Source organism: Oncorhynchus gorbuscha, unplaced genomic scaffold, assembly GCF_021184085.1.
Source record: "Oncorhynchus gorbuscha isolate QuinsamMale2020 ecotype Even-year unplaced genomic scaffold, OgorEven_v1.0 Un_scaffold_1072, whole genome shotgun sequence".
Classification (NCBI taxonomy): domain Eukaryota; kingdom Metazoa; phylum Chordata; class Actinopteri; order Salmoniformes; family Salmonidae; genus Oncorhynchus; species Oncorhynchus gorbuscha.
In genome coordinates, this window is record NW_025745964.1 from 62501 (window position 1) to 75897 (window position 13397).

The 13397-nt window shown below is 46.4% G+C and overlaps 1 protein-coding gene across 1 annotated transcript in view; it reads right to left on the reverse strand.

The window, feature by feature from the left end:
- The window catches only part of LOC124021167, an 86784-nt gene that overhangs the window by 59380 nt on the left and 14007 nt on the right, over positions 1-13397 (reverse strand). The window contains exons 4-5 of the mRNA XM_046336515.1: positions 10298-10404; positions 278-308 (exon numbers count right to left, since the gene is read on the reverse strand). Of these exons, the coding sequence (XP_046192471.1) occupies positions 278-308; positions 10298-10404 (138 nt within the window). The remainder of the gene's footprint in view (positions 1-277; positions 309-10297; positions 10405-13397) is intronic.

Consider the following 13397-nt stretch of genomic DNA (forward strand, 5'->3'; position numbering starts at 1 on the left):
GAGAGAGAGAGAGGGGCACACACCGGATGCCTTCCCCAGCCAGAATATTGTAATTAAGACCTAGATGGGGGGGGGGGGGGTGTTGTCAGAGAGAGGGAGAGAGAGAGGCAGACCTGGCTCTCAAGAGAAGACAGGCGATGTGTAACTCTGCCCACAAAAAGTTTGTGAGTGTAATGTTTACTGTTCATTTCACTTTTGTTTATTATCTATTTCACTTGCTTTGGCGATGTTAGCATATGTTTCCCAAGCCAATAAAGCCCTTAAATTGAATACTTACATTCTTCAGTTTTCTACTGCATTCTGAGTCCCTGAAGAGAAAAGGAGAGGAGAGGTCACTTTCAGTCTGTCAACTCGGTACAACAAATGTATGGTGAGTTTGCAGGCTAGCGCCCTCTACTGGTGGGGCAGGTGCTTCTACACCTTCTACTGAGGGCCGACGGACACCGTGCCTCACCCACTGAGGGCCAACGGACACCGTGCCTCACCTACTGAGGGCCAACGGACACCCTGCCTCACCTACTGAGGGCCAACGGACACCGTGCCTCACCTACTGAGGGCCACCGGACACCGTGCCTCACCTACTGAGGGCCAACGGACACCGTGCCTCACCTACTGAGGGCCAACGGACACCCTGCCTCACCTACTGAGGGCCAATGGACACCGTGCCTCACCTACTGAGGGCCAACGGACACCGTGCCTCACCTACTGAGGGCCAACGGACACCCTGCCTCACCTACTGAGGGCCAACGGACACCTACTGAGGGCCAACGGACACCGTGCCTCACCTACTGAGGGCCATACGGACACCTGTGCCTGAGTGGAGAACAGGTGCAGTTAATACAGGTAATGAGTGGAAACAGGTGCAGTTAATACAGGTAATGAGTGGAGAACAGGTGCAGTTAATACAGGTAATGAGTGGAGAACAGGTGCAGTTAATACAGGTAATGAGTGGAGAACAGGTGCAGTTAATACAGGTAATGAGTGGAGAACAGGTGCAGTTAATACAGGTAATGAGTGGAGAACAGGTGCAGTTAATACAGGTAATGAGTGGAGAACAGGTGCAGTTAATACAGGTAATGAGTGGAGAACAGGTGCAGTTAATACAGGTAATGAGTGGAGAACAGGTGCAGTTAATACAGGTAATGAGTGGAGAACAGGTGCAGTTAATACAGGTAATGAGTGGAGAACAGGTGCAGTTAATACAGGTAATGAGTGGAGAACAGGTGTAGTTAATACAGGTAATGAGTGGAGAACAGGTGCAGTTAATACAGGTAATGAGTGGAGAACAGGTGCAGTTAATACAGGTAATGAGTGGAGAACAGGTGCAGTTAATACAGGTAATGAGTGGAGAACAGGTGCAGTTAATACAGGTAATGAGTGGAGAACAGGTGCAGTTAATACAGGTAATGAGTGGAGAACAGGTGCAGTTAATACAGGTAATGAGTGGAGAACAGGTGCAGTTAATACAGGTAATGAGTGGAGAACAGGTGCAGTTAATACAGGTAATGAGTGGAGAACAGGTGCAGTTAATACAGGTAATGAGTGGAGAACAGGTGCAGTTAATACAGGTAATGAGTGGAGAACAGGGAGAACAGGTGCAGTTAATACAGGTAATGAGTGGAGAACAGGTGCAGTTAATACAGGTAATGAGTGGAGAACAGGTGCAGTTAATACAGGTAATGAGTGGAGAACAGGTGCAGTTAATACAGGTAATGAGTGGAGAACAGGTGCAGTTAATACAGGTAATGAGTGGAGAATGAGTGGAGAACAGGTGCAGTTAATACAGGTAATGAGTTCAAACAGGTGCAGTTAATACAGGTAATGAGTGGAGAACAGGTGCAGTTAATACAGGTAATGAGTTCAAACAGGTGCAGTTAATACAGGTAATGAGTGGATAACAGGTGCAGTTAATACAGGTAATGAGTGGAGAACAGGTGCAGTTAATACAGGTAATGAGTTCAAACAGGTGCAGTTAATACAGGTAATGAGTGGAGAACAGGTGCAGTTAATACAGGTAATGAGTGGAGAACAGGTGCAGTTAATACAGGTAATGAGTGGAGAACAGGTGCAGTTAATACAGGTAATGAGTTCAAACAGGTGCAGTTAATACAGGTAATGAGTGGAGAACAGGTGCAGTTAATACAGGTAATGAGTGGAGAACAGGTGCAGTTAATACAGGTAATGAGTGGAGAACAGGTGTAGTTAATACAGGTAATGAGTGGAGAACAGGTGCAGTTAATACAGGTAATGAGTGGAGAACAGGTGCAGTTACAGGTAATACAGGTAATGAGTGGAGAACAGGTGCAGTTAATACAGGTAATGAGTTCAAACAGGTGCAGTTAATACAGGTAATGAGTGGAGAACAGGTGCAGTTAATACAGGTAATGAGTGGAGAACAGGTGCAGTTAATACAGGTAATGAGTGGAGAACAGGTGCAGTTAATACAGGTAATGAGTGGAGAACAGGTGCAGTTAATACAGGTAATGAGTGGAGAACAGGTGCAGTTAATACAGGTAATGAGTTCAAACAGGTGCAGTTAATACAGGTAATGAGTGGAGAACAGGTGCAGTTAACACAGGTAATGAGTTCAAACAGGTGCAGTTAATACAGGTAATGAGTGGATAACAGGTGCAGTTAATACAGGTAATGAGTGGAGAACAGGTGTAGTTAATACAGGTAATGAGTGGAGAACAGGTGCAGTTAATACAGGTAATGAGTTCAAACAGGTGCAGTTAATACAGGTAATGAGTGGAGAACAGGTGCAGTTAATACAGGTAAATGAGTGGAGAACAGGTGCAGTTAATACAGGTAATGAGTGGAGAACAGGTGCAGTTAATACAGGTAATGAGTGGAGAACAGGTGCAGTTAATACAGGTAATGAGTGGAGAACAGGTGCAGTTAATACAGGTAATGAGTGGAGAACAGGTGCAGTTAATACAGGTAATGAGTGGAGAACAGGTGTAGTTAATACAGGTAATGAGTTCAAACAGGTGTAGTTAATACAGGTAATGAGTGGAGAACAGGTGCAGTTAATACAGGTAATGAGTGGAGAACAGGTGCAGTTAATACAGGTAATGAGTGGAGAACAGGTGCAGTTAATACAGGTAATGAGTGGAGAACAGGTGCAGTTAATACAGGTAATGAGTGGAGAACAGGTGCAGTTAATACAGGTAATGCAGTTAATACTTATGGAGAACAGGTGCAGTTAATACAGGTAATGAGTGGAGAACAGGTGCAGTTAATACAGGTAATGAGTGGAGAACAGGTGCAGTTAATACAGGTAATGAGTTCAAACAGGTGCAGTTAATACAGGTAATGAGTGGAGAACAGGTGCAGTTAATACAGGTAATGAGTGGAGAACAGGTGCAGTTAATACAGGTAATGAGTGGAGAACAGGTGCAGTTAATACAGGTAATGAGTGGAGAACAGGTGCAGTTAATACAGGTAATGAGTGGAGAACAGGTGCAGTTAATACAGGTAATGAGTGGAGAACAGGTGCAGTTAATACAGGTAATGAGTTCAAACAGGTGCAGTTAATACAGGTAATGAGTGGAGAACAGGTGCAGTTAATACAGGTAATGAGTTCAAACAGGTGCAGTTAATACAGGTAATGAGTGGAGAACAGGTGCAGTTAATACAGGTAATGAGTGGAGAACAGGTGCAGTTAATACAGGTAATGAGTTCAAACAGGTGCAGTTAATACAGGTAATGAGTGGAGAACAGGTGCAGTTAATACAGGTAAATGAGTGGAGAACAGGTGCAGTTAATACAGGTAATGAGTGGAGAACAGGTGCAGTTAATACAGGTAATGAGTTCAAACAGGTGCAGTTAATACAGGTAATGAGTGGAGAACAGGTGCAGTTAATACAGGTAATGAGTGGTTCAAACAGGTGCAGTTAATACAGGTAATGAGTGGAGAACAGGTGCAGTTAGTACAGGTAAGGTGGAGAACAGGTGTAGTTAATACAGGTAATGAGTGGAGAACAGGTGCAGTTAATACAGGTAATGAGTTCAAACAGGTGCAGTTAATACAGGTAATGAGTGGAGAACAGGTGCAGTTAATACAGGTAATGAGTGGAGAACAGGTGCAGTTAATACAGGTAATGAGTGGAGAACAGGTGCAGTTAATACAGGTAATGAGTGGAGAACAGGTGCAGTTAATACAGGTAAGAGTGGCAGAACAGGTAATGAGTTAATACAGGTAATAATACAGGTAGTGGAGAACAGGTGCAGTTAATACAGGTAATGAGTGGAGAACAGGTGCAGTTAATACAGGTAATGAGTGGAGAACAGGTGCAGTTAATACAGGTAATGAGTGGAGAACAGGTGCAGTTAATACAGGTAATGAGTGGAGAACAGGTGCAGTTAATACAGGTAATGAGTGGAGAACAGGTGTAGTTAATACAGGTAATGAGTGGAGAACAGGTGCAGTTAATACAGGTAATGAGTGGAGAACAGGTGTAGTTAATACAGGTAATGAGTTCAAACAGGTGTAAGAGTGGAAACAGGTAATGAGTGGAGAACAGGTGCAGTTAATACAGGTAATGAGTGGAGAACAGGTGCAGTTAATACAGGTAATGAGTGGAGAACAGGTGCAGTTAATACAGGTAATGAGTGGAGAACAGGTGCAGTTAATACAGGTAATGAGTGGAGAACAGGTGCAGTTAATACAGGTAATGAGTGGAGAACAGGTGCAGTTAATACAGGTAATGAGTGGAGAACAGTGCAGCAGTTAATACAGGTAATGAGTGGAGAACAGGTGCAGTTAATACAGGTAATGAGTTCAAACAGGTGCAGTTAATACAGGTAATGAGTGGTGGAGAACAGGTGCAGTTAATACAGGTAATGAGTGGAGAACAGGTGCAGTTAATACAGGTAATGAGTGGAGAACAGGTGCAGTTAATACAGGTAATGAGTTAATACAGGTAATGAGTGGAGAACAGCAGTAATACAGGCAGTTAATACAGGTAATGAGTGGAGAACAGGTGCAGTTAATACAGGTAATGAGTGGAGAACAGGTGCAGTTAATACAGGTAATGAGTTCAAACAGGTGCAGTTAATACAGGTAATGAGTGGAGAACAGGTGCAGTTAATACAGGTAATGAGTTCAAACAGGTGCAGTTAATACAGGTAATGAGTGGATAACAGGTGCAGTTAATACAGGTAATGAGTGGAGAACAGGTGCAGTTAATACAGGTAATGAGTTCAAACAGGTGCAGTTAATACAGGTAATGAGTGGAGAACAGGTGCAGTTAATACAGGTAATGAGTGGAGAACAGGTGCAGTTAATACAGGTAATGAGTGGAGAACAGGTGCAGTTAATACAGGTAATGAGTTCAAACAGGTGCAGTTAATACAGGTAATGAGTGGAGAACAGGTGCAGTTAATACAGGTAATGAGTTCAAACAGGTGCAGTTAATACAGGTAATGAGTGGAGAACAGGTGCAGTTAATACAGGTAATGAGTGGAGAACAGGTGTAGTTAATACAGGTAATGAGTGGAGAACAGGTGCAGTTAATACAGGTAATGAGTTCAAACAGGTGCAGTTAATACAGGTAATGAGTGGAGAACAGGTGCAGTTAATACAGGTAATGAGTGGAGAACAGGTGCAGTTAATACAGGTAATGAGTGGAGAACAGGTGCAGTTAATACAGGTAATGAGTGGAGAACAGGTGCAGTTAATACAGGTAATGAGTGGAGAACAGGTGCAGTTAATACAGGTAATGAGTGGAGAACAGGTGCAGTTAATACAGGTAATGAGTGGAGAACAGGTGCAGTTAATACAGGTAATGAGTGGAGAACAGGTGCAGTTAATACAGGTAATGAGTGGAGAACAGGTGCAGTTAATACAGGTAATGAGTGGAGAACAGGTGCAGTTAATACAGGTAATGAGTGGAGAACAGGTGCAGTTAATACAGGTAATGAGTGGAGAACAGGTGCAGTTAATACAGGTAATGAGTTCAAACAGGTGCAGTTAATACAGGTAATGAGTGGAGAACAGGTGCAGTTAATACAGGTAATGAGTGGAGAACAGGTGCAGTTAATACAGGTAATGAGTGGAGAACAGGTGCAGTTAATACAGGTAATGAGTGGAGAACAGGTGCAGTTAATACAGGTAATGAGTGGAGAACAGGTGCAGTTAATACAGGTAATGAGTGGAGAACAGGTGCAGTTAATACAGGTAATGAGTTCAAACAGGTGCAGTTAATACAGGTAATGAGTGGAGAACAGGTGCAGTTAATACAGGTAATGAGTTCAAACAGGTGCAGTTAATACAGGTAATGAGTGGAGAACAGGTGCAGTTAATACAGGTAATGAGTGGAGAACAGGTGCAGTTAATACAGGTAATGAGTTCAAACAGGTGCAGTTAATACAGGTAAGGTGAGTGGAGTTCAAACAGGTGCAGTTAATACAGGTAATGAGTGGAGAACAGGTGCAGTTAATACAGGTAATGAGTGGAGAACAGGTGCAGTTAATACAGGTAATGAGTGGAGAACAGGTGCAGTTAATACAGGTAATGAGTGGAGAACAGGTGCAGTTAATACAGGTAATGAGTGGAGAACAGGTGCAGTTAATACAGGTAATGAGTTCAAACAGGTACAGTTAATACAGGTAATGAGTGGAGAACAGGTGCAGTTAATACAGGTAATGAGTGGAGAACAGGTGCAGTTAATACAGGTAATGAGTGGAGAACAGGTGCAGTTAATACAGGTAATGAGTGGAGAACAGGTGCAGTTAATACAGGTAATGAGTGGAGAACAGGTGTAGTTAATACAGGTAATGAGTGGAGAACAGGTGCAGTTAATACAGGTAATGAGTGGAGAACAGGTGTAGTTAATACAGGTAATGAGTTCAAACAGGTGCAGTTAATACAGGTAATGAGTGGAGAACAGGTGCAGTTAATACAGGTAATGAGTGGAGAACAGGTGTAGTTAATACAGGTAATGAGTGGAGAACAGGTGCAGTTAATACAGGTAATGAGTGGAGAACAGGTGCAGTTAATACAGGTAATGAGTGGAGAACAGGTGCAGTTAATACAGGTAATGAGTGGAGAACAGGTGCAGTTAATACAGGTAATGAGTGGAGAACAGGTGCAGTTAATACAGGTAATGAGTGGAGAACAGGTGCAGTTAATACAGGTAATGAGTGGAGAACAGGTGCAGTTAATACAGGTAATGAGTGGAGAACAGGTGCAGTTAATACAGGTAATGAGTGGAGAACAGGTGCAGTTAATACAGGTAATGAGTGGAGAACAGGTGCAGTTAATACAGGTAATGAGTTCAAACAGGTGCAGTTAATACAGGTAATGAGTGGAGAACAGGTGCAGTTAATACAGGTAATGAGTGGAGAACAGGTGCAGTTAATACAGGTAATGAGTGGAGAACAGGTGCAGTTAATACAGGTAATGAGTGGAGAACAGGTGCAGTTAATACAGGTAATGAGTGGAGAACAGGTGCAGTTAATACAGGTAATGAGTGGATAACAGGTGTAGTTAATACAGGTAATGAGTGGAGAACAGGTGCAGTTAATACAGGTAATGAGTGGAGAACAGGTGCAGTTAAAACAGGTAATGAGTGGAGAACAGGTGCAGTTAATACAGGTAATGAGTTCAAACAGGTGCAGTTAATACAGGTAATGAGTGGAGAACAGGTGCAGTTAATACAGGTAATGAGTGGAGAACAGGTGCAGTTAAAACAGGTAATGAGTGGAGAACAGGTGCAGTTAATACAGGTAATGAGTTCAAACAGGTGCAGTTAATACAGGTAATGAGTGGAGAACAGGAGGGCTTCTTAAAGAAAAACTAACATTGCTGAATCACCAGGCAACAAACAGAAGGAAGGGGAGGACTAACAACCCAACAAGGACAACAACAAGAATTAGGACATAGATGAACACGAAAACCAACAGAGGGAGAAAGAGGAAGGATTTCTGAGGGACAGTTCAGGCCTTGATAGGGAGAGGAGGGGTTTCTGAGGGACAGTTTAGGCCTTGATAGGGAGAGGAAGGGTTTCTGAGGGACAGTTCAGGCCTTGATAGGGAGAGGAAGGGTTTCTGAGGGACAGTTCAGGCCTTGATAGGGAGAGGAGGGGTTTCTGAGGGACAGTTCAGGCCTTGATAGGGAGAGGAAGGGTTTCTGAGGGACAGTTCAGGCCTTGATAGGGAGAGGAGGGGTTTCTGAGGGACAGTTCAGGCCTTGATAGGGAGAGGAGGGGTTTCTGAGGGACAGTTCAGGCCTTGATAGGGAGAGGAGGGGTTTCTAGAGGACAGTTCAGGCGTTGATAGGGAGAGGAGGGGTTTCTGAGGGGTTTCCGAGGGACATTTCAGGCCTTGATAGGGAGAGGAAGGGTTTCTGAGAGGTTTCTGAGGGACAGTTCAGGCCTTGATAGGGAGAGGAGGGGTTTCTGAGGGACAGTTCAGGTCTTGATAGGGAGAGGAGGGGTTTCTGAGGGACAGTTCAGGTCTTGATAGGGAGAGGAGGGGTTTCTGAGGGACAGTTCAGGCCTTGATAGGGAGAGGAGGGGTTTCTGAGGGACAGTTCAGGCCTTGATAGGGAGAGGAGGGGTTTCTAGAGGACAGTTCAGGCGTTGATAGGGAGAGGAGGGGTTTCTGAGGGGTTTCCGAGGGACATTTCAGGCCTTGATAGGGAGAGGAAGGGTTTCTGAGAGGTTTCTGAGGGACAGTTCAGGCCTTGATAGGGAGAGGAGGGGTTTCTGAGGGACAGTTCAGGTCTTGATAGGGAGAGGAGGGGTTTCTGAGGGACAGTTCAGGTCTTAATAGGGAGAGGAGGGGTTTCTGAGGGACAGTTCAGGCCTTGATAGGGAGAGGAGGGGTTTCTGAGGGACAGTTCAGGCCTTGATAGGGAGAGGAGGGGTTTCTAGAGGACAGTTCAGGCGTTGATAGGGAGAGGAGGGGTTTCTGAGGGGTTTCGAGGGACATTTCAGGCCTTGATAGGGAGAGGAAGGGTTTCTGAGAGGTTTCTGAGGGACAGTTCAGGCCTTGATAGGGAGAGGAGGGGTTTCTGAGGGACAGTTCAGGTCTTGATAGGGAGAGGAGGGGTTTCTGAGGGACAGTTCAGGTCTTGATAGGGAGAGGAAGGGTTTCTGAGAGGTTTCTGAGGGACAGTTCAGGCCTTGATAGGGAGAGGAGGGGTTTCTGAGGGACATTTCAGGCCTTGATAGGGAGAGGAGGGGTTTCTGAGGGCAGTTCAGGTCTTGATAGGGAGAGGAGGGGTTTCTGAGGGCAGTTCAGGTCTTGATAGGGAGAGGAGGGGTTTCTGAGGGACAGTTCAGGTCTTGATAGGGAGAGGAAGGGTTTCTGAGAGGTTTCTGAGGGACAGTTCAGGCCTTGATAGGGAGAGGAGGGGTTTCTGAGGGACATTTCAGGCCTTGATAGGGAGAGGAGGGGTTTCTGAGGGCAGTTCAGGTCTTGATAGGGACAGGAGGGGTTTCTGAGGGCAGTTCAGGTCTTGATAGGGAGAGGAGGGGTTTCTAGAGGACAGTTCAGGCGTTGATAGGGAGAGGAGGGGTTTCTGAGGGGTTTCCGAGGGACATTTCAGGCCTTGATAGGGAGAGGAAGGGTTTCTGAGAGGTTTCTGAGGGACAGTTCAGGCCTTGATAGGGAGAGGAGGGGTTTCTGAGGGACAGTTCAGGTCTTGATAGGGAGAGGAGGGGTTTCTGAGGGACAGTTCAGGTCTTGATAGGGAGAGGAAGGGTTTCTGAGAGGTTTCTGAGGGACAGTTCAGGCCTTGATAGGGAGAGGAGGGGTTTCTGAGGGACATTTCAGGCCTTGATAGGGAGAGGAGGGGTTTCTGAGGGCAGTTCAGGCCTTGATAGGGAGAGGAGGGGTTTCTAGAGGACAGTTCAGGCCTTGATAGGGAGAGGAAGGGTTTCTGAGGGACAGTTCAGGTCTTGATAGGGAGAGGAGGGGTTTCTGAGGGACAGTTCAGGTCTTGATAGGGAGAGGAAGGGTTTCTGAGGGGTTTCTGAGGGACAGTTCAGGTCTTGATAGGGAGAGGAAGGGTTTCTGAGAGGTTTCTGAGGGACAGTTCAGGCCTTGATAGGGAGAGGAGGGGTTTCTGAGGGGTTTCTAGAGGACAGTTCAGGCCTTGATAGGGAGAGGAAGGGTTTCTGAGGGACAGTTAAGGCCTTGATAGGGAGAGGAAGGGTTTCTGAGGGACAGTTAAGGCCTTGATAGGGAGAGGAAGGGTTTCTGAGGGACAGTTAAGGCCTTGATAGGGGCCTAGTTATATACTGTGTATATTTATATATACGCACCCACACACGTTTCTCTCTCTAACCTGAGGTTGGCTTGTATGGAGGTGTCCTGAAGGTCTCCCGGATTAAACAGCTGGGAACCTTTCAGACCCAACTCCTCACAGCCTCTGAGGAACACTGACAGGTTGTCCTGGGGATGGGGGGAGGAGGGAGAGGAGAGGGGGGAGGAGGGAGAGGAATGGGGAGGGAGGGGGAGGAGGGAGAGGAATGGGGAGGGAGGGGGGGGAGGGAGGGAAAGGAGGGGGGGAGGGGGGGGTGGGAGGGAGGGGGAGGAGGGAGAGGAATGGGAGGGAGGGGGAGGGAGGAGGGAGAGGAATGGGGAGGGAAGAGGGAGAGGAATGGGGAGGGAGGTGGGAGGAGGGAGAGGAATGGGGAGGAGGGAGATGAATGGGGAGGGAGGGAGGGAGAGAAATGGGAAGGGAGGGAGGAGGGAGAGGAATGGGGAGGGAGGGGGAGGAGGGAAAGGAATGGGGAGGGAGGGGGAGGAGGGAAAGGAATGGGGAGGGGTGGGAGGGAGGGGGAGGAGGGAGAGGAATGGGGAGGGAGAGGAATGGGAAGGGAGGGAGGAGGGAGAGGAATGGGAGGGGGAGGGAGGAGGGAGAGGAATGGGAGGGAGGAGGGAGAGGAATGGGAAGGAGGGGGGAGGGAGGAGGGAGAGGAATGGGAGGGAGGGGGAGGGAGGAGGAAGAGGAATGGGAGGGAGGGGGAGGGAGGAGGGAGAGGAATGGGGAGGGAAGAGGGAGAGGAATGGGGAGGGAGGTGGGAGGAGGGAGAGGTATGGGGAGGAGGGAGGGAAGAGGGAGTGGAATGGGGAGGGAAGAGGGAGAGGAATGGGGAGGGAGGGAGAGGAATGGGAGGGAGGGGGGAGGAGGGAGAGGAATGGGGAGGGAGGGAGGGAGGGAGAGGAATGGGAAGGGAGGGAGGAGGGAGAGGAATGGGGAGGGAGGGGGAGGAGGGAAAGGAATGGGGGGGGGTGGGAGGGAGGGGGAGGAGGGAGAGGAATGGGGAGGGAGAGGAATGGGAAGGAGGGAGGAGGGAGAGGAATGGGAAGGGGAGGGAGGAGGGAGAGGAATGGGAGGGAGGGGGAGGGAGAGGAATGGGGAGGGAGGAGGGAGAGGAATGGGGAGGGAAGAGGGAGAGGAATGGGGAGGGAAGAGGGAGAGGAATGGGGAGGGAAGAGGGAGAGGAATGGGGAGGGAAGAGGGAGAGGAATGGGGAGGGAAGAGGGAGAGGAATGGGGAGGGAGGGAGAGGAATGGGAGGGAGGGGGGAGGGAGAGAGGAAAAGAGAGTAGAGGTTTAGTTTATTAGTAGTATTGCAGTAGTAGTGTAGCAGTATAGCAGTAGTATTGTAGTAATATAGTAGTATAATACTGACCAGTCCAGCAATGGGCATAGGCAACACTATTAGTGTGGGGGCTGTGCTTTGGCAAAGTGGGTGGGGTTATATCCTTCCTGTTTGGCCCTGTCCGGGGATGTCCTTGGATGGGGCCACAGTGTCTCCTGACCCCTCCTGTCTCAGCCTCCAGTATTTATGCTGCAGTAGTTTATGTGTCGGGGGCTAGGGTCAGTTTGTTATATTTGGAGTACTTCTCCTGTCCTATTCAGTGTCCTGTGTGAATCTAAGTGTGCGTTCTCCAATTCTCTCCTTCTTTCTTTCTCTCTCTCTGAGGACCTGAGCCCTAGGACCATGCCCCAGGACTACCTGACATGATGACTCCTTGCTGTCCCTAGTCCACCTGGCCGTGCTGCTGCTCCAGTTTCAACTGTTCTGCCTTATTATTATTCGACCATGCTGGTCGTTTATGAACATTTGAACATCTTGGCCATGTTCTGTTATAATCTCCACCCGGCACAGCCAGAAGAGGACTGGCCACCCCACATAGCCTGGTTCCTCTCTAGGTTTCTTCCTAGGTTTTGGCCTTTCTAGGGAGTTTTTCCTAGCCACCGTGCTTCTACACCTGCATTGCTTGCTGTTTGGGGTTTTAGGCTGGGTTTCTGTACAGCACTTTGAGATATCAGCTGATGTACGAAGGGCTATATAAATACATTTGATTTGATTTAGTGTAGTATTAGTGCAATATTAGTGCAGTATTAGTGCAGCATTAGCATAGTATTAGTGTAGTATTAGTGCAGTATTGGTGTAGTATTAGTGTAGTATTAGTGTCGAATTAGTGTAGCATTAGTGTAGTATTAGTGTATTAGTAGTGTTGTATTCGTGTAGCATTAGTGTGGTATTAGTGTGGTATTAGTGTAGTAGTAGTGTTGTATTCGTGTGGTATCAGTGTAGTACTAGTGTAGTATTAGTGTGGTATTAGTGTAGTAGTAGTGTTGTATTCATGTGGTATCAGTGTAGTACTAGTGTAGTATTAGTGTGGTATTAGTGTAGTACTAGTGTAGTATTAGTGTGGTATTAGTGTAGTACTAGTGTGGTATTAGTGTAGTAGTAGTGTTGTATTCATGTGGTATCAGTGTAGTACTAGTGTAGTATTAGTGTGGTATTAGTGTAGTACTAGTGTGGTATTAGTGTAGTAGCAGTGTAGTATTAGTGTGGTATTAGTGTAGTAGTAGTGTTGTATTCGTGTGGTATCAGTGTAGCACTAGTGTAGTATTAGTGTGGTATTAGTGTAGTACTAGTGTTGTATTCATGTGGTATCAGTGTAGTACTAGTGTAGTATTAGTGTGGTATTAGCGTAGTACTAGTGTTGTATTCATGTGGTATCAGTGTAGTACTAGTGTGGTATTAGTGTAGTAGTAGTGTTGTATTCGTGTGGTATCAGTGTAGTACTAGTGTAGTATTAGTGTAGTAGTAGTGTAGTATTAGTGTGGTATTAGTGTAGTACTAGTGTTGTATTCATGTGGTATCAGTGTAGTACTAGTGTGGTATTAGTGTAGTAGTAGTGTTGTATTCGTGTGGTATCAGTGTAGTACTAGTGTAGTATTAGTGTGGTATTAGTGTAGTACTAGTGTAGTATTAGTGTGGTATTAGTGTAGTAGTAGTGTAGTATTAGTGTGGTATTAGTGTAGTAGTAGTGTTGTATTCGTGTGGTATCAGTGTAGTACTAGTGTAGTATTAGTGTGGTATTAGTGTAGTACTAGTGTAGTATTAGTGTGGTATTAGTGTA